The sequence below is a fragment of the Rattus rattus genome, chromosome 6, assembly GCF_011064425.1.
Source record: "Rattus rattus isolate New Zealand chromosome 6, Rrattus_CSIRO_v1, whole genome shotgun sequence".
Lineage (NCBI taxonomy): Eukaryota > Metazoa > Chordata > Mammalia > Rodentia > Muridae > Rattus > Rattus rattus.
Genome location: NC_046159.1, coordinates 137,176,935 through 137,198,328, shown reverse-complemented (window position 1 = coordinate 137,198,328; position 21,394 = coordinate 137,176,935). Strand labels below are relative to the sequence as shown.

Sequence of the window (21,394 nt, the reverse complement as noted above, 5' to 3'; positions counted from 1 at the left end):
GTTCAGGGCCGTTAATATGACTGTCTGCAGAACCACATCCTGTCCTACTGGAAGGTCTTCAGGGCCATAATACCCAGAGAGTCGTCACCTCCTATGATCCCAATACCTGGAATATTTCTGTCCCAATTACAGTTTCTACTGTTTGTATTCAAATATCACAACCAAAAGTAACTAGGAAGGAAAGGGTTTATTTCATTTTCTATTTCCAGGTAATAGTCCATCGGTGAGAAGAGTCAGGGCAGGAGTTCATGCAGGGCTGCCATGAAGGAGTTCCTTACTGAAAGGCATGGATGAGAGAAGGTGGTCTTCTTCATTGAGTGGAAAATGAAAAGTAGCTCTTTGGCTTCTGTGAAAATAGAAGTCAGGATCCCCACACACCAACCAACCTTATACAATGTGTCTAACAAGTGAAGGTCCCTATAAGGAGACAGGTGCTCCAGTGGACCCACTGAAGCATCATGTGTAACTTGGCTTTGAGCATGTGTTAGTACAATGTATCATGAGATAGGAGACACATTTTTACACTTGGTCAAAGATACTGTAGTATAACAGAAGGCAAGTTTCCCTTGACCAGCTCCTGATATTTCTCTGCAGATACATAGGGTTCTAAGAATATATTTGTGTTTATTTTTTATTCATTTACTACATAGTAAACAAACTAGACTGTGAAAGAAATTACCCTCAGCCGGACATCAGAATTTCCCGTTTTCAGTGTTATGTTCTTGCTCCTTCACTATTTATTAACTGCTTACTCTAAAGAGTATGGTCCTTCTATGCCTATATCTAACTACAGTCAAGTCAAAGAGTGAAAAAGCTGAACTTTCCTGAGTGTGGTGCCTGGCTGTAACCCCACACCTGGGAAGCATGAGGAGGATTGCTACAAGCTTGGGAAGAGCCCCAGGGCTGCATAATGAGACTGTCTTTAAAAACAAGTTATTCTCTCCACAGGCTTGTCAAGTATATATTTGATGCTTAGATTGCTTATCGTTTTTCTTCTTTTTATTTCAGAACGTTTTACCGTGTACAGCTCTAAAAGCCTTAGACAAGCATGGAATAAGTAAGTCTTTACACAGATACTGCTCTCTCTCTCTCTCTCTCTCTCTCTCTCCAACCCCTCTCTCCCCCCCTACTCCAACTTGCCAAGTGAGTTTGTCACAACATGATTTCATTCACTGATGCCACTACTCATCCATGCATCAAGCCCTTACTGCATACCATCTACCCGTTTAGACAGGGCCAACAGCCAGCATGGGTTCTGGTTCTTAGAGCAGTGTAGCACACTGTATGAGAACTGTAAATTCTGGAATCTACTGTGGCCCATCTTGTAACCAAATTCTATGAAATATTTTAGAATTGGCAAACTAACACTTACAGAATACACCATAGTAACTGACTTTCTAACAAAAGGCATTGACTACTATTGCTGAGTGATAAAAATGGATGTTCCCCCTTAAACATTACTGGGGAGCAAAGCACATTTATCACTAGAAGTATAAATACCACCCCCCATCTCTTTCATTTCATCTGATCTTATCGGGTATTTTCTTTTATTTTCATTTCAAATGTTATCTCCTTTCCCAGTTTCCCGGCCATATACCCCCCTATCCTATTCCCCTCCCGCTTCTTCTATGAAGGTGTTCCCCCTCCCCAACCACCCTTCCCACCTCCTTGCCCTGACATTCCCCTGCACTGGGGGTTCCAGCCTTGGCAGAACCAAGGACTTCTCTCATTGGTACCCAACAAGGCTACATATGCAGCTGGAGCCATGGGTCTGTCCATGTGTACTCTTGGATGGTGTTTTAGTACCTGGGAGCTCTGGTTGGTTGGTATTGTTGTTCTTCTTATGGGGTTGCAAGCCCCTTCAGCTCCAATCCTTTCTGTAATTCTTCCAATCAGGACCCCATTCTCAGTTCAATGGTTGGCTGCGAGCATCCGCCTCTGTATTTGTCACGTTCTGGCAGAGCCTTTCAGGAGACTGCTTTATCAGGCTCCTGTCAGTGTGTACTTCTTGGCATCAGCAGAATTGTCTGGGTTTGGTGGCTGTATGTATGTGGGCTGGATCCCCAGGTGAGGCAGGATCTGAATGGCCATTCCTTCTTCAGTCTCTGCTCCAAACGTTGTCTCCATATCTCCTCTCATCTGATTTTATAAAAAATAGCTTTATTTATTGTCTAAAGGTTTTGTACGATGGTTTAAAAGGTTGTCCTGACAACCTTAATTTAATCCCCAGAACCCATATAAAGATAGGAGAGAGAATTGACTCCACAAAGTTGTCCTCTGACACCCGCCCCCCACATGCATGTAAGGGTCCACACATGCCCACAGACAAGGTAACAACAAGCATATAAAATATATTTACTGGCTCGAAACTTGACAGAATAAGAAAATCTGGGCTTTGCAAGTCAGCCAGGAGCCTCTTGTAGACCAATAAACTGGCTGCAGTTTAAATTGTGAGCCAAGCACTAGACGCTGGAAAACAGGTTGACCTGCCCCTTTAGCTTTGACATCACATTTCAAGCACTACACTGAAGGCCACTCAGGTGCAGCTCTTTCCACTGAGTGAAGTCTCATTCACTGTAGCGTGTTCTCTGCAGAGAATGTGGTTGTAACAATCTTATTGTGTATCATTGCTACATTTTAGTTTTGGACTTTGACAATAAAAACTAAGCAACATTTTGTATAAGAATGCTTTTGATCAATGCTGTCCCCGAGATGGTGGGCAGCTGATAGGGAGAAACTCTTAGGATGACTCTGTTATGTTCTGCAGTAATTTGAAGGATTTAACCATTTTTTTAATTAATTATGTCTTTAGAAGAATGACTGTTGTGATCATTTTTCTCTACTACAAAGCTTTCAAAAATAATACATGCAGTTTGTTTTAATTATTAGGATTCGTTCACTGTGAAAGGTGATGAATTTCATGATATTTTCCTCATTTATCCTTTTCGTTTTTCACGGCTAATTAAAGCTCCATTCTATTTGCATACCGACCTTTTCTTTCTCTCCACATGTTGATGGACACCAAGGTCACTTTAAATTAGCTATTATGACCATGCTATGCTAATCTCAGCTGAGTGAGCGTCTCTGTAGTGAGCTGACATAGATGCTACTGATGTCTTCCTGGGGGCAATATAGCTGGATCTTACGTTCGTTGTTTTCACCAGGTAAAGTGTCCATTCCCGCAGGCACACCCTCTGCAGGCTGCATTCTGTCTTAGTCCTGTTGCAGGAAGACAGGAAGATGGGTGGACCGGAAACCATCAAACTAAACAAAATATGCTAAAATCAGAAATACCAACATGGTGTGTTTTCTGTTATGTACAGAATCTAGATTTTATACACGCACGTGAGCGTGTGAATGCCATGGAAGTGGCACAGTGGGACTCTTGAGGAAGAAGAGAGGACTGTACTGTCTGGGTAAGACAGTAAAGGATAATGGAGGTGTATAGGGTAAAGTAATGATGCATTTTAATAAAACTCTGAAATCCCATCACTTTGTACAGTGCATTTTGCGAATAATGACCATTTATACCTTGTAGTTTTTTTTTAACTTGTAGAAGTTAATAAACTGAAGCAGTTGCTGAATTCTCTTACATTGTAGTAATAGATTCAAAATAGTTTCCTACAATTCAGTTTATTTGGCATATATGTGATGATGAGCTAACCCCCAAAATAGGTTGCCGTTAATGGAGGTACAAAATTAAGTAATAATATTTTAAAAGTTAAAGTTCAAAATTAAGTAATAATCCCTTTAAAAGCAGCATTATCCAAGCTGTGGAAGCTACTGGGGGTGTTAGTCTGTCAAAGAGTATGGGGGGTTCTCGAGCTAGAGAACCTTCAATCTAAGTGGTTATCAATCATCCAGTCTACTTGGGAACTGCATCTGCTCTAGCTCACGGCAGTGGGAAACTCAGCTGATCTTAATTATATCAGTAAGCACGAGCATGATTTTACCTTCTGATATATATATATATATATATCATGTTATATAACATGATATATATATATATATCATATATATATATCATATATATAACATTCTATAATAACAGAGTAGTGATAGAAGAAGATAGAAAGAGATGGAATAAATATCCAAACTGAAAAGCCTGATATAAAGAAAAATAATATCGGTTTAAGAATAATGATCATCATTAAAGTAAGCCCCCTTGTTCCCTCACACTAACAGTGCGTGATCTAGGAAGCTTTTCCCGCATAAAGGGGATTGGGGGCTGAATGGAAATAAATCTGAATTTCATAAACATATGTCCTATGTTTTAACTGCCTCCAAATAGGCCATTTTATTTCTCTGGAGTTATGAAGACTCATGCTATTTCTCTTGTAAATCTCCCTATTTTTAGTTGTCTGACATTAGCACGTATGTGCAATCCACCAAGAATTTGAGCCACTTAAAAGATCTTTTATGATTCTGGCTGGAGAAGAATCCTTAGTATACATTCTCCAGCAAAGCGAAGGCTGAGATTCCAAGAACACATTTGCTTGCTTTGGAACTTCTTAACAGCTGAGCACGTTGGGAGGTTTGAAAGTTTTGAAATGAGAACTAAGGATAAACCACTAAGTCAAAGAAGACACATCTGGAAAATACAGCTAATGGCTGGGCAGTCAAGGCCTACGCACATTGAATGGGGTCAGGCCAGGCTCTCCCAGCCATTCTCCTAAGTGCTGGTCCCGCAAGCGATCCGTGTCCTCATTAAGCATAACCGGGTTTTTCCCTAAGAATGTGTATAGTTGGTATTTGTAAATGCACAGTGAATACCAAGGCCATGGTGAGGCTACCTTCGAGCATGAAAAAAAAGAAAAGGAAACATTTCCCTGCTGTGTTTCTACATCCTAATGGAGCCATAAGCCCTGATTTGGAAATTTTAGAAATAGCCCAATTTTGTGGTTTTGAGCTTTCCTTGAATATTTTATCCAATTTGATGTTTAACCTCCAGAACGCATTTTAAAGATGACCTGCTAGATAGTTGTACTATAACTGCATTAAAGCATGATGTAGGAAGTAATGTTTGGAAGAACAGTCTTTCCCTTTGTATATTTATGTTAGAGGCACTCTACTGTTTTTCTTGCCATTAGGGGATCTGACATGGATCATTAAGATTTAAATCTGCACCTTCTCATGAAACATAAAGATCATCTTCCCCACTCTGCCACGTTCGAAGTTGATTTAGAATTACCTAACAAAGCAATATGCTGTGAACTAAGTAGGTTAGAATTAGACATTTCTTGGCCAGCATAGCAGTGTGAAGAAGGTAAGAACACAGTCTATACACTAGGGGGAGCAGTTGAGTCAGCCAGCTCTCAAAGTCCTCCACTTGTGCATTTTGTTCACTGTTGATGACTTTTGCCATAATTCTATTTACTTCAAAGTAGCGATTTTAATTTATTTGGTGCCCGGAGAGTTCCCTTCATAATATTTTTCAAGAAAATTATTCTCTGCATCATTGATTGGCTTTCGGAGGGTGTGGGATGATCAGGTCTAAAGCCCACATTTTGGAATCACATCCTCTCATAATTTGAGGATGACTGTGTTTACAAAGTGCCCATTTCTGCATATTTGAATGCAGCAATAGAAGGACATGTGGAGTGTGGGTCCTCGCCACACTCCACTCCCTTGAAATTGTCACTTTCAATGTGTGAGCAAACAGCTCTCACGTTTGGTCTTGGACATACATAAATGGTATAGTTTCAAGGCCCAAGAGCTCCCCTTCTTGCTCAAACACTAGCTAGAACAGTTCCTGGGGACATTTGTTTTCATAATAATGAATCGTTAGTTTGGTTCCTCAAAGCATTGTGTGGGTGTGCGTTAGGCAGATACAGTAAACCCCTTGGCACCTAGGAGTTTGCGGGCAGGGAGTCCTGAGCAGAAAGGCGAGAGGGTCAAAAATAAGAGGTGCTGTGTGGGTCCCAAAAGGTGGCCTAGAACTTCCAGAACCAGGTGGAATTAGGGAGTATGAAAGCACAGCTGGGGCACGTTCCGTGACGAAGGAATAGCTGAAGGGTTTTCCGATTACTGATCAATCGGAAATAGCAATGTGAAGACAGGGTGAGAGGTGACTGATCAATGCAATTGAAAATCTACGGCTTGGGAAATATTCCCCTGTGAGTCTTGTGAAAGGAGTCAAATTGTCATATACTTAGAAATAACCAGGTTCCATTTGTTCTTAGCAGAATCTTCCAACTCTGACATCCTCTGTCTGGGCTTTCATTCAGCAGGAAGCGCAGGAGTGAGCGGAAACCTGATTTTAATCCTCCATGGAAAAAGAATATGTCTCTGGGTTTCTGAACACAGCCCTCCGGCCCATGCCTTCTTCGTAGCATTATTGGGGAGTGTCCTGTTGTGAGAGGAATGTTGCATTTACAACTAAGTGCCTGGGACAGCTCTGCCAGTCGCCCACTCACTTCCTGCAAGTCAGACTCCTTACCTACTCCACAGCTCTCACTGCCCTGAGGGACTCAACCAATATTTTATTCTGTGTCATAGCCAGATTTCTTGTCCCTTTTCTTAGGGTAGCAAAAATCCATTGTCATTAACAGTTCCTGGTGGTGGCTGAGGGCAAGCCCCGTGCTGTTGGCTGAATGTCAGGTGACAGGTTTTGTTCTTCTGATGGACAGGAAATAGCCACCTTCTCTCTTGCTAATTGGCAGTGCGCGCCAGGCTTGGGAGTTGGCAACAGTCATTGTTTTTCATCCTTTGGATTACATTTTGGCCTCTTCATCCAAAAGTACACAGGCTTCTGGTGTGGTTAATGCCATCCTTCTGCTGGGCAGCTCATTAAGGAGGAAAACCCAGCAGCAGTTTCTGAAGCAGCCCGGAGCTCCCAGGGGCAGGTAGGCTGCCAGGAGAGGCCTCTTTTGAACTGTGTCCTGAACAGATTCCAGCAGGGCGGTTCTGCTTCTGCCAGCATGAAGTGGGCACTGTATTCTCTGACCACTGTACCAATGGACCAAGCATGTTGTCTAAAAATGTTATCTCACACTTCTGGGAGGCAGAGATCTGAATGTCTCCAACACATTCCTCTGCACTGAATTACAGAAGGCAAAAATCACACATAGACCAGCTTTCTCTCTCTGCTGTAAGGGCCATAGCCTTGGTCAGTGGCAAAGTCTACCCACAGTGGAAAGTAGCATCCTGACAGTCTTGAGTCAATTAGTAAGTAACAGGGTATCCTAGGAAGCCATCCTGTTTCCATGGAGGTAAAGGATTCCCTATGCTGTCATGAGCCATGGGTGAGACAGCAAGCCCAGCCCTAGCTAGCTCAGACATAATCCACTTTGCCTGCTTCAGAGCAGATACGTTCAAAATTATGCATGAGGAAGGAATCGCTGTCTGTTCTTAGCACAGAGTTTTAAAAGAGATTATGCTCAGGAAGCCTGGTAATAACTGCAAGTTTGACTTGACATGTCTAATACAGACATCAGCAGTACCCACGGTTGAAACCATTAGACTGTCTGCTTCCTTGAGAGCTCAACTTCAACTTAATTTGAATTCACTTGATCGATATGTAAAGAGTCACATGTAGTTCATGGCTACCATATTCACCAACAAAGTCGTGAATCTATATGTGAAGTATTCACTCATCAAACTTGGACCAGGCTTATCCAATGATGTCTGAAAGACATTGCATTTTACACCTAGATATCTGGAGATCTTCCTTGGTGTATATATGCGTGGTGTGCGCGCACGCGCACAAGTGTGTGTATGTGTGTGTGCGTGTGTGTGTGTGTACCACATATATATTATGTATGTACTGTATACATACATATATAGTATATATCAAGTATATATTATATATACGTATATCAAGTACATATATGTATACATATATAATGTATATACTTATAAACACTCTGAGAAGGCAGTAGCTCTAGAGTGCAGTAGATCTGCAGGGGAAGAGTATCAAAGAGAATCAAGAAGACGTCCCTCCCCCACCTCTTCCTACTGCAGACACCACGCTGCTCCCTCCTAAGAGGCTCGCCTATTGCCAGTGCCTCTTCCTTTCTCCTTCCTGTGTTCTCTGCCTCTCTCTCTCTTCTGTTGGGAACTGGTAGGGGTTAGACGCACAGTTCTCTACCCTTTTTGAACTCCCTGAAGGATTCACCTCTCTGCTGTTGTTCTGATCCCCTTGATCTCCCCTCGCTCTGCTCAGAAAACATGGCAGAAACCAGCTTCCTGCTCGCCACATAGGAGAGGCTATAGGAGACGGCTCTATTTTCCAAATGAACCTCCGAAATCGAGTACAGGGCCCTCTCGCTCCACCATCTGAACACATGTATTCATATTTAAGCTTCAGAGTGCTGAAAATTACCACTTTTTAATGTCAAGCATAAGCAGAAACGCAGATGTTTTTAAACTACATTGTTTAAAGCTCCTATAATTTGATCCCTTTCCTTACCACTTTGCATACTTCTTTTGTTGATGAGGAAATGTTTATGAATTTAGTGAATTTTCTGCCTCAAAATGATGAAGAATCTGGAGACTGATGATTTTAAACAGCAGTGCTATCCTTTGCCATCACTGGCTCCTACACCACCCTAATGGGCTGTGGTAAAACGAGATGACCTCCTCATTAGGGGGCCTCTCCAATGGAGTTTCTCAGGGCTCGTCTCCCACTTACAATGAGAGTTCAGTTACGGAAGCTGTCCATGTTGATGTGGGTGTCCGCCATGTGTGCCTGGTGGTTCCACACACCTGAGAAGATGTAGTCAACAACTGTCATTAATAGGAACCAAGAGTGAGCAGAGAAGAAGACAGAAGGATGCACGTTTTTTGGGGCATGAATGACAAGAAACTGCCTGGAGCCAGGAACATCATTGATGGCCTCCAGCCCAGCTCTGGCCTTAGATCCTCTGGGAGCCTCGTGACCTTCAGAAGGAAGCTCACGAATCTCCCTGAGCTCTGCTGTTAAAGACTGGACTGCAAAGTACCCAGTGCCTTAACACCCCTAGCCCCCACATATCCTGGTCACTTCCCATTGTGCTTCTCGGTGCTCCTTGCCTTTCCCAGTAAACATTTTTTTTTCTGGACTTGGTTGCTGCTTCCCTACAGGTCCCCAGGCAGCTCAAACGCCTTTAGCCTTCCCAGGGGAGCACAGTGTGCTGCTTGAGCACCATTTTGTTTTCCTTGTAAATCCTTGTGCAGAAGCAGGATTCCAGTCTCCCCCATCAGTTCCTTCCTAAGAGTGATATGTTAACAAATAGCATTGTACATAATTAATGAAAAACTGTGATTTATCCTAAATCCTGAAGCACATCTTCCAGACAGTTTTCCCAATTAGACTGAAAGAAACTCACAGACAAATCACTGCTACCAGGATCAAATGTCTAGTAGATTTTTTCCCCTATGGTGTTCTGAATGCACAAAAAGAATGGGTGACTTCAAGGTCCTGGGTGTCCACACTTGATCTGTCCATAAAATAGAAAGTAATTGTCTTTGTTTCAGATGTTGAGAATGCAGAGGGCAGTTGACTTATCTCTTGCAGCACAGAGAGTCATGCCTGGGAGCACGGCTTTGCTGTCTCTGTCCCCACTGTTGGCTAAGGCTTTCTCTTCAGACACTGGGCCAAGTCCACACCCTTAGGCACTAATCCCGAAATTGGTTTCTTTTATTTATCAGGCTAATGATTTTATTAGTAGATTCTGAGTCTTTACCAACAACAATGTATAAAATGTCTTATATACATAAATTACTTTCTAGTCCATTTTTTTTTGTTTTTGCCTAAGAGCATCTATATAATTTTCAGCATCTGACAATAGAGGATGTAAGAAAAATCTCTGTCTCTCTTTGTCTCCACCCTCTTGCTGTCTTCCTGCCTGTCTCTGTCTGTCTCTTTGTGCCCCCCTCTCTCTCTCTGTGTCTGTCTGTCTGTCTCTTTGTGCATCTCTCTCTGTGTGCCTTTGTCTCTGTCTCTGTCTGTCTCTCTGTCTCTGTCTTTCTGTGTGTGTATGTGTGTGTGTGTGTGTGTGATATTACTTATTCTGCAAACAGAATGTACGTGAAAATGGGCACAGTGGGAAGAGAAAGAGACTGATGCCCAGCCCCCTCCTCATTGCATTGTCTTACTGACTATCTTTGTGTATCTGTACATGAAATCTTTGCTAGTCCTCAGCTGCATTTAATCCCCCAAGACTTGATATACAAACATCGTGCCAAACAGAGAACTTCCCTTAAATTATTCAAATCTCCCCATAAGTGATTTCCCACTCTTCCTGAAGTGAAAAACATTTGATCATAAATTCAATTAAATCAGCCATCATCTTTGTGATGTTTGTCCAGATAAACCCTTTAGTGGCTAAACTAATAACTACACCAGCTGTGGGGCATGGAGAGATGGGGAGAGAGGAGATGGGAAGAGAGGGAGAGGGAGAGAGAGGGGGGAGAGAGGAGATGGGGAGAGAGAAAAAGAGGACAGAGTGGGAGATAATTGGGGGGGCAGAGAGAGACGAGAGATACAGAGAAAGGAGAGATTGGGGCAGAGAAGAGAGAGAAGCAGAGAGGAGAGAGGGTAAGAGAAAGAGAGATGATGGAGAGAGGCAGAGAGGAGAGAGAGGAGAGAGTGAGAAAGAGGCAGAGGAGAGAGAAGGTGAGAGAAAGATAATGGAGAGAGGGGAGAGACAGAAAGAGAGTGAGAGAGAGAAAGCAAGAAAAAGAGAGAGAGACAGAGACAGAGAGAAGCATATATATCATAGCTGTTGGAGAAGAGTAAATTCAAAGAGAAGGGCCTGATCTCCTTTCTCAGGCCAAATTGTAACCACTTTATTACATGTGGGCTTAAAAGCTGAGACGCTTAATGGTAAGGTTATGCATATGTGGCTTTAGACTCATTTGTTTTATGTACCCATTTAGAGTTGAGTTCCCACTTACTAAGTCTTAGATCACTTTGGAGATGTTAGTAACAGCTGTAAATCCACATGAACTACCCTTCCTCCTCTTTCTTCTGCACCCTGTCCTGCATATTTAAAAAAGAGGCAGAAGGATGTTAGCATGCTTACAAGTTTCTTAAGAAAAATGACATGGGACTATAGGGCTGCTATGTCCTCTTATATACATAGCAGCTGAAGGTGCAGGGTTTTTAAGCTGTACAATATATGTTGGTTGCTTCTCATCTTGTTCCTAAAAGCTTGACAATATACAGATACAACCCTATACACGCCCCCTCCCTCTCCTCCTTTTCCCTGTCTTACTTTTAGAAGGTTCACCTCCATGAACCTTACACATGTGCATGTTCCCATGGCCTGCAGAGGGCAGCATGCCCTGATGAAACAAACAACCAGACACTCCAGGGCAGCTGGTTAACTCTGTAAAACATGAGGTAAATAGCTATTTTTCCCCCTCTAGCAAAATGGTTAGAATTTCTCCAGTATAGAACTTAGATATATATTTGTTTGCCCTTGTCAATAAATTAGGTGTCAGTGGATAATGGTTTTAGGAATGGGCTTAGCTACTATGGAGGCTACTTAATTAAGGATCACACCAGGTCTTAATGTTCTGCCTCCAAGTAGGATCAAGCACATCATTTTGTTTACAAATAGCACGGGTACAAATAGGATTGTCTCTCGTTTGTTGTTTTTCACTCTGACTAAAGTTTACAGCTGGGATTTTGTGTCTAGTCACACAGCATTGGTTTTTCTATGCTAAGACTCCCACCTTCCTTTCTTTGAGGTTGTAACCACCAAAAGAAACCTTCTGACTCTTAAGCAAATGAGAAAGGGTTCTCTGCATTGTGGACTTTAGCCTTAAGCAGAGCCTCTTCCTTTGTCTCCACATCTCTAGGGTGAGTCCATGACCTAGGGCTATATTTTCTGCTACAAAACACATTCTTTGTTTTCTTAACCCAGAGTCCACTGTTTATTTAAAGAACCAGTGTGTGACAGTGCTGAAACCACCCAGTTCCTTTGAGGATAGTTAAAAATTTCTAGAAGTATTGAAAGAACTAGTGTGGATCTGTGGTCCGATGCACAGTGGGTAAAGATCCTGTGTATCTCCACTGTCATACCTAGCCATTGCCACTGGATAATTTAAAATGTGGCTGCTGCCTTTGATCTGAGAATTCTGTGAGATTTGATGATTGTAAATTTTGATATTTATGTGTAGCTAGTGACTACTACATTGGCTACATAGTTGGCCACAACATAACGTCCGAATAGCTCATAGCAAGACTTTAGCAGGATATATTAAGGTGGTGGATTAAGTTTTTCAGTTACGAAAGGACTGTCCAGGTTTTTATTTTCACACTTACTAACGTCTCGTGTGTAGCTGCAGACTTAAATCCAAATCCTGACTCTGTCCCAGGATTTAGTTTCTCTCGGAACATCTGAGAGATTTTCATATTTCAAATTCTTCAATTTTGTTGTCTATCGGATGTCTTTCTCTTGAGTATCTGGAATGGAGTTTCAGAGCATGTACTCTGGCCACACTGACTCTGTGGTTGCCAGCCAATTTGCCATCTAAGCTTCATCACGTAGATGTGTCGAGATTTCCAAAGATAAACACATAACTTAGAGAGGGTGGCAAAATGTGCATAGAAGCTTGGCACACATGATTTCATAACTTTGTTGTGTGTTTACATGCGAAACAGCTGTCTATACGTAACTAACGATACAGTGACTATACATAAGTCCTGTTTGTATATGATTCTGACATAATCTCAATATCTGCTGGAAATTTTCTTGTGAGTTCCTGGGTAATCTCACAACATTTTCTTCTCTCCCATTTTAAAACACTGCCATACCTTTACTGAAAAGCTGAAAGCACACATCTTTAGTTGTCTGCATTGTGCTGATACTATTGGCTTGAAGACACAGATAGACCTTTAAAGCTATGGCCTATGGCATGCCACCTTCTCCTGCCTCCTGTGAAAGATATGCCTGAAAGGTTGGGCCTGCCTTCAAACACTGCCTCAGCTTCTTCTTTGCTCCCCATGTAACCATTTTTGTAGGCCTGGTGCCCTCAGTTTTACAGCCTCCTCTACACGGGAGGTGTGCAAGATTTGGCTGGTAGTGAGAATCTTGTTTAGTAAAACCCAAACATCCCCTTACATAAGACGTGGCCGACTGAGTAAGGTAAGGGGGCCATGTGTACTTTTGTAGTACTGGCCTTTCAGACAACCTTCCCCATGCAAAGCCAGATACCTGCAGTTTAAAGATTGGTAGGTTTTCTGTTCATAAACGTCAAAGTTGTCTGCAGAAAAATCGTCCTGTATAAGTCTCTGTGATGCAGCAGCCACTTCTGTGTGGTCAGCAGTTTAGGCAACTTGATATTAATAATGTAGTCAGATGAAGGTTCATAAGGGGAAAAAAACTTAATAGACAAAGATTGGAAACTAGCAAGACACAGGTACCAATTCGCCATGCTTCTTCGTAGGGTAAGGTTAGAATAGGTATGTTGCCAAAATGGATGCCTTTAATTATGCAGTCTCCTGTTCATGCCTACTCTCCCCTGGTAGGATTTTTATTGTTCTAAGAGTGGTTTTTTTTCAGGCATTTCTACACAGAATATTTAACTCTCTTTTTTTATTGTTTGAGAATTTCATGTGTGTACATAATGTGTTCTGACGAAATCTGTTCCCTGCCGCCAATTTCGCCGTGTCCCATCACTTTTCTCTCTCAATTCTGTGATCTTGTGTCTGCTAATGACAAATGTGTCTTATATACATCTATTCCTGATCTTAGTCCTCCTAATTTTGTTGTTTTTAATTTGTATTGCATGTGTGTGTGTGTGTGTGTGTGTGTGTGTGTGTGTGTGTGTGTGTTTGCTCATGCACATACTAGGGCATGCATGCAGAAGTCAGAAAATAACTGGTGGGAACTCATTTTCTTGGTATATCTGAGTCATGGGGATGGAGCTCAGGTCACCAGCCTTGGTGGCAGGCAACTTTATCTGCTGAGCTACCTTTCTAGTCCTCTGGATCTTTACTGACGTCTGGGAGTTGCTTTGTGACTTTTTTTTTCATCTACATTTTATGTTATAAGAGTCAGTGAGTTGGCTCTTACCAAACTGTTTCTGGGGAACTACTGTGGTTTAACAGAAGTACTACGGCTCCGAAGTACCCTTCTTACACTGTTAGAAGAGCCAATTGAGTTTCTACATTTGTAAATACAGTGGAGGTGGAGAAGTGCCATCCTATAGCACTGAGACCAACACTGCCTTGGTGATGGGGTGGCAGTGCCCCGTGTAGCCGTACCTTGCAGCACAAGGCATGCCTTGTCTGCAGCAGCTCACTTCATTCTGAAAACAACTTTCAAATGTTTTCCTCATAGACATATCCCAAGCTCCTTTTATGAATTTTATTTTTGCCTTCAATTATTTTATAGCCTCAAGAACATATGTCTAATGAATTTTCTCATTTACCCTGTTTGATGTGGCAGGGCTAAGACACATAAGACCTTACTGTGGGTTTAGAATATAAGACAGTGTATTCTCAGTGGCCGGAATTTAAGATTTTAATGGAGTGGCTTTTTTTTTAAAGAAATCATACTTTTTATTTTTAATACTTACTTGGCCAGGGAGGTAGTTTCCCAGGGTGAGGCTTATCCATTGCACCTTGAACGTTCTCCACATTCTGAAATACCAACTGCAAAACTTGTGGTAGTCGGGAACTGAGTACTATTTTCCTCCAGTGAGGAGAAGGAAATTTCTTCATTTTCCATGCTTTCCATTGAACTACATTTTTTTTAATTAGCTCCATTGCTGGAATTATAGTTCTTCCTAAAATAATCACCAATCCTAGGGAGATGATAGAGAAGGAGACCCATTTGGTTACTGTATGTGGCCCTACTGTGTGTGTGTGTGTGTGTGTGTGGCCCTGGGAAGTAGTAAATAACACAGAAAACAACAAGGAAGCATATTGGCGGCTGTGACTGTATCATGGCACGTTTAGTTCAGTGTAGTTATCACTGTCTGTGTGGCCTTGAAAATGTTCAGCAAGGATCCCGCCCTCCTAGATGTGACCTTCTAGAGCAGTGGTGCTCAACCTGCGGGTTGAAATCCCATGGGGCTCGCATATCAGGTATCACCCATATCAGATACTTACATTACGATTCATAACAGTAGCAAAGTTACAGTTATGAAATAGCAAGGGAAATACTTTGATGGCTGGTGGGAGTCACCCTAATATGAGGATCTGTAGTAAAGGTTAGCAGGAATGTTGAGAACCCCTGATCAAGGTAACAGTAATAAAATAAGGTGCTTTCAGAGAGCAATTCACATATGAGGTCAAACACACAGACAGTGTAATTAAATGGAAGCCCATGTGTTGGCTGCCTTATGAAGGCACCAGTAACAGAGCCTCGATGTATATTGGTTGGAGGAAAGGGTGATGACCACAGTAAGGGGAGGGACATGACAGGAGGACTGCACTCAGCGGACACAGAGACCAGGCAGGGATTGGCCTTGGGGATTTCGGTTAATCATCTGGAAGTCTGCTAAGCTTTTGTTTAGTAATGTTGCTCTGTAATGTTTCTCTTAAGGAAATAACTAAGAGTGCTGGCCTGAGATTCTCTGTCTTGTAGATCAACATTTTATAAAAGACATGGCCCTGAACTGCTAGGATTGTTCATTGGGTAAAGGTGTCTGTGGCCAAGGTCCATCTTGGAACCCACACAGTGGAAGGAGACAGCCGACTCTTAAAAGTTGTTTGCTGACCCCTTCATACCAAGTAAATAAATAACTACACAAAAAGTACTTTTAAAGACTCCACACTAACCTAACCAAGATTAAAGGGGATAGAAACATAAGGTTTAACATGCCATGACTTATGAGCCCAGTCAAATACTACTCAGCATGGTTAGAATACTATGTATAAAAAGACAATGGCAATTTGTCTTAAAGTTCTAAAAATGACCAAAATAAGAAATGTTATGCACACTCACAGTATTATTATAATGTTTTTGAGCTATGACTAAAATGTAACTTACAGGATGAAGATAGGTGGTAGGATTTTGAAGGATTTAGTTTATAACTTGTAAAAATTATTTTTATTTTTGTCATTCATAAGGGCAGTCTCTTTTTAAACTACCATAGTAGTTTGTTCAGGCAGACAATATGGTTTGTGAAATAAATATTAGAAATGGTTCATTGATAGTGTGACTTTGCTACTATTGATTTGGACATTTACAGATGGTCCACGTGGCAACTTTAGGAGCTATGTACACACACACACACACACACACACACACACACACACACACACTCACACACACACACTCACACACACAGGGCGGGAATAAACAGAGACAGAGAAAAAGAGAATATATTTGATCATGATTAACAACAGCCACAGATCTTCCACAGCTTTCATGGTGGCTCCCAGCAAACCCACAGACCTCCTGATTTTCTCACCTGCCACTGTCTCCCCACATCATACCAAGGGTTGGTCTTGGTGACCAGTAGTGTTCAGTGGAACTTGACTGAATATTAATTCTAACCTCAAGCTATAAAGGTTTGTTTCTCCCTGGAATTCTACCTCTGCTCACTGTTTCTGGAGGATCTGGCTGCTATGTCACAGGACCAGACCTGCAGAGATGCCTCATAGGGACAAAGCTTTCTGCCAAATTATGTTTCAGTTTTGGAGAGTTGGTAATACTCCTGACATTGTTAAATAATATTGGGTGGCAATGGGGGAAGTTTACAGCAGGCAAGTGTCAGAAGGGCACAGGTCCTCAAAGGGACACTATTTGTGGATATCTGCACACTTGTGGCTGGAAGTTTTTTCTTTTCTAGATAGGAAGTAGAAGGCGATGAATAAAACCTACCTGTGGACTTGAGTCTAACCTCCAGTTGTTTAAGAAAAGATGTTAAAATTGAGATTGTGGAAACATGAAAAATACATAGTTATTTTAAAACACAAAGAACTAAAATTATCTGTGTTCTCACCTCACAGAAGTCAATATATCTAACCAATAAAAAAATTATCCCTTGGTTGAGATTGATAAGGGATCTTCGCTTTCTTTTATAAGCTTCAGCATTTTCTAAATGTTTTAGTGACCAGACCTTTTATATTATGATAGACAATTTATATGCTAAAATGTCAGAAACTCCTTTGGATGGTATAGAGAGTAAGCAGCGGCCTTTGAGCTGCAGTACGCTCTCTCTGTGCCTGATGCTGAGGTGTGACCAGACTTTCTCTGTAAACCTCAGCCCCTCATCTGCAAAGTGAAGTAATGGCGACCATGGTGGGACTGCAAAGGTGTAGGATAAGATAAATGTGAAAGGTCTCTAGCACAGGGGAAATGCTTCATAAACATTCCCCATAATCTGCCTTCCTATGGTATAGAATGCAACAAGGGTTCCATCCCGTACCCAGTTGCATGTTCTGTGATAGTGTGGTGAGAACCGACAGTTACACAGGTACAAAGTTCACTCTCTACAGTTAGAGGACACTGTTCTCAGAAAGCTGGATAGTAGAATTCTTGTGGGACCAATGCATCATTTTTTAAAATATTTAATTTTATTTATTTTTATTTTTGTATTTTCTTAGTGTGTTTGCAGCATGCACATGCACACACATACACATATGCATATGCACAAGCACATGCAGAGGCAAGAAGAGGGCATCAGATTCCCCAGAGCTTGAGTTACAGGAGGTTCTAAGTCATCTATTGTAGATTCTAGGACCAGGAACTCAGAGTCTCTGGAAGAGCGGGGAGCATAGCTCTCAAAGAGAGGTAACCTGAGCCTTCAGCCTCTCAGGAAGCACGATGTTTCAAAGTAGATTTTTCTCTCTCTCTCTCTTTCTTAAAGCATAAGGCCCTTGTGGGAAACAGTCTTAAAACAAATACTTTTTAGACATAAATGTAGTTCCTCCTTATTATAGAAGACTGTCAACTACTTTCAAAATCTACAGGCAGTGTCATGAGATGATGAACCTGAAATCTGCATTCCCCGGCAAATAAATTATAACCTGACGTTTTTTCTTTTAAATGGCACCCGTGTTTTTGGTGATGTTCTCCATTCCTACCCTTTTAATACCTTCATCAAACAAGGCGACATTGTTTAAGGGGTAGAGACACTGTCTTCTGTGTCACCATAAAATACCAATGTGTCTTCTCCTTAAAGGTTTTTAATTCTGTAGGTTTCTTACTGACTTGGGCCATGTTGGGTCTGCAAGGGATTAAACACGGAGAGTTCAGTCAGATGCTAACTACTCTCTGTTTCCCCTCTTGTTACCATACTCCAAGATTCACCAACGCTGATATAAATGTACCATGCCTACTTCAAGGGTGGCAGAAGAGCATGCCTCCTGCAGCCGTCAGACTGTGGCTGGTGATTTCCTTTCACTCCGATTGGTTTAAGGCTGTAAAATGCATTAAGTAAAAAATCTGATATATTTGTTAGGGCGTTTATTGTATTGCTGAGTTATATTTTCAGTTCTCAGTGAAAGGTTTATTGAGAATGTACACTTTGAAGAGGTTTTGTTCAGGATTAGAGAGTTTTTTTCCTTCTCTTTGGGTGAAATAATATCCCACAAAATGGTGCCTTTCAGGAGCTATTATGAGCCCTGTTTACAGTGTAAGGCCATGCTGTTCCATTCTGGTGAGGCCGGTTTCTGCCTTCAGAAATTTCCTCTGCTGGTGAGATTTGTGACTTCCAGAACTTCAGAAGTAGCAACCATTGCTGTGCACTCTGTACCTCAAGCAGATGCTCTACTAAGTCACACTGTTTCTACAAGCCTCTTACGGTGAACATCTTCCTGCTGACCATGTCATTTGCGCTAAATATTTATAGCTGTTCTATCTGAAAGAGAAGCCATTTCTAAAGTTCAACACGGATTGATTTTTTTTTCATAAATGAAGATTTAGGGTTGAATTCTCAGTTCTATCTCTTATCATAAAAAATAAGAATTACCCACTTCAGATGAAATAGTGCTTTAATCCACCACTTGAATTCATAAAAAAACCTGACTAATCTTGTATAAATACCCAGCACATCATATTATTTAACATGCACTGGCAATTTAATTTGCTTTAAGAACTCATGAGCCAGGTAAAATAATAAGACATCTATAATCCACAGGTGGGAGCAAGTTAAAGGTAAGGAAATGTCAGTCCTCTTAGTAACTCTGTGAAGTAGGAGAAGCCCAGTAGTCAGTCCCACACTCATCTGTTTCCAAATGATGGAAGGGTTGTGAGTCCCTTGCCACCCTTGAGGTGACAGCAGAATTCCACCTGGGGTCGGGCCATGTAGCTATAATGGTCCCCTGTTCATGTCTCCATGTAGAGGTGGTGGGTAGATGACTCTAAGGAAAAAGCACTGTCCAAAAGACAGTATTCTAATACTAATAAGTGCACAGAGGCTGAGACAGCCTCACAAGACCCACACAAGCCCAAACCACACAAAATCCCAGAGGGAGGAAATGAAGGAGGGAACACAAAGCCCCACCAGGCATCACCAGGTAGACAGGATCTAAGACATGTTGGGGACAGCACAGAATATGATCATAATGTACTATTTGGAAAAAATTAGTAATGAAGGACTAGAAATTTGGAAGCCAGTTCTAAGGCATATAGGCCTTTGGTTTTGATCATCTTCTATGCTAACTTCTAAGTTTGGAATTTTCATTTAAGTATTCTGCAAGTTTTAGATTTCTGATTGTAGGGTCACTTATATAAAATATATATATTTTAAAAATGTTTGTTTTTCTTTCATGTTCTCCAGTCACAGGATTCAAAACATCTTTTAGTGCTTCTGCTGTTAACTACATTGTTAAAATACTTAATAAAAATTATAGGACCACACAGCAATTGGCCCTAAATCTTGGACCCTCTTCTAAAACATAACTTGATACAAGTATACTATCTGACAGACCTGTGTTGTCTTATGAAAAAATATTAGTGCTTGGTAGGCTCTAACAAATGAAAGTATAACTTAAGACATATTATTTTGGCATTGTACATATAAAGTTATACACTAAGTGTATTTAAGTACTTTATATTATACTATATATATATATATATATATATACCTGTATGTGGTATATATTATGCATATGTATTATCTATAACATACACACTATATATTATATTTATATATTATATATAATATTAGATAAAACTTCACAACTCAATGAAGGCACTTCCCCTTGCATTGGAGAATTGGGCAAGAAATTAAAATGGATTCCCTACCAAAATCCATGCAAGAAAGTAGTTAATAGGTAACTATCATAAGTGGGTGGAGCAATGTGATCAACTTTTGTGGTAATCAAGTAAATATAACTGTAAATACAAAAGGGAACTTACTTAAAATAATATGACATGAAGCTCACAATTTTCACCATGAATATTTATTTTAGCATCGAGTATATCAGTGGCTTTCTGAAATGTAACTGTGAGAATAGTTCTATGCTTGTTCTTGGGAAAGAATAGTATAATTATGTCGTAGGATCACCAATTTTTTTTAATTTAATTTTTTTATTAACTTGAGTATTTCTTATTTACATTTCAATGTTATTCCCTTTCCCGGTTTCCAGGCAAACATCCCCCTAATCCCTCCCTCTCCCTTCTTTATGGGAGTTCCCCTACCCATCCTCCCCCCATTGCTGCCCTTCCCCCAACAAACACGTTCACTGGGGGTTCCAGTCTTAGCAGGACGAAGGGCATCCCCTTCCACTGGTGATCTTACTAGGCTATTCATTGCTACCTATGAGGTCAGAGTCCAGGGTCAGTCCGTGTATAGTCTTTAGGTAGTGGCTTAGTTCCTGGAAGCTCTAGTGGCTTGGCATTGTTGTACATATGGGGTCTTGAACCCCTTCAAGCTCTTCCAGTTCTTTCTCTGATTCCTTCAACGGGGGTCCTATTCTCAGTTCAGTGGTTTGCTGCTGGCATTCGCCTCTGTATTTGCTGTATTCTGGCTGTGTCTCTCAGGATCAATCTACATCCGGCTCCTGTCGGCCTGCACTTCTTTGCTTCAACCATCTTGTCTAATTGGGTGGCTGTATATGTATGGGCCACATGTGGGGCAGGCTCTGAATGGGTGTTCCTTCTGTCTCTGTTTTAATCTTTGCCTCTCTATTCCCTGCCAAGGGTATTCTTGTTCTCCCTTTTAAAGAAGGAGTGAAGCATTCACATTTTGATCATCCGTCTTGAGTTTCATGTGTTCTATGCATCTAGGGTAATTCAAGCATTTGGGCTAATAGCCACTTATCAAGGATCACCAATTTTTGATTCTGTAGTGAACTTAAGCATTTGAAGAGCCCTGCCTTTTCCTCCAGGGAAAAAAGTCAAGATTATAGATTTTGGAGTAAAGTTAATATTTTCCTTTGTCCAGCCCACTGTTCAGCAATTTAACATAGTTTTAGGAATGCTAGCTCAAGTGTTTTAGGAAGTTTTGATTCACGCAGACCCTACTAGGGAACTTCAGCACTTCTTCACTTCCTCCAGGTAGA

At 41.3% G+C, this 21,394-nt stretch overlaps 1 protein-coding gene and 1 pseudogene across 4 annotated transcripts in view; both read left to right on the top strand.

The window, feature by feature from the left end:
* Cdk14 (cyclin dependent kinase 14) overlaps positions 1 to 21,394 on the top strand; it is a 475,778-nt gene that overhangs the window by 438,074 nt on the left and 16,310 nt on the right. For all 4 annotated transcript variants that reach the window (XM_032907015.1, XM_032907014.1, XM_032907013.1 and 1 more), the window contains one exon: positions 1,009 to 1,057. In XM_032907015.1, coding sequence (XP_032762906.1) covers positions 1,009 to 1,057 — 49 coding nt within the window. The remainder of the gene's footprint in view (positions 1 to 1,008; positions 1,058 to 21,394) is intronic.
* LOC116904753 lies at positions 14,504 to 14,634 on the top strand (annotated as a pseudogene).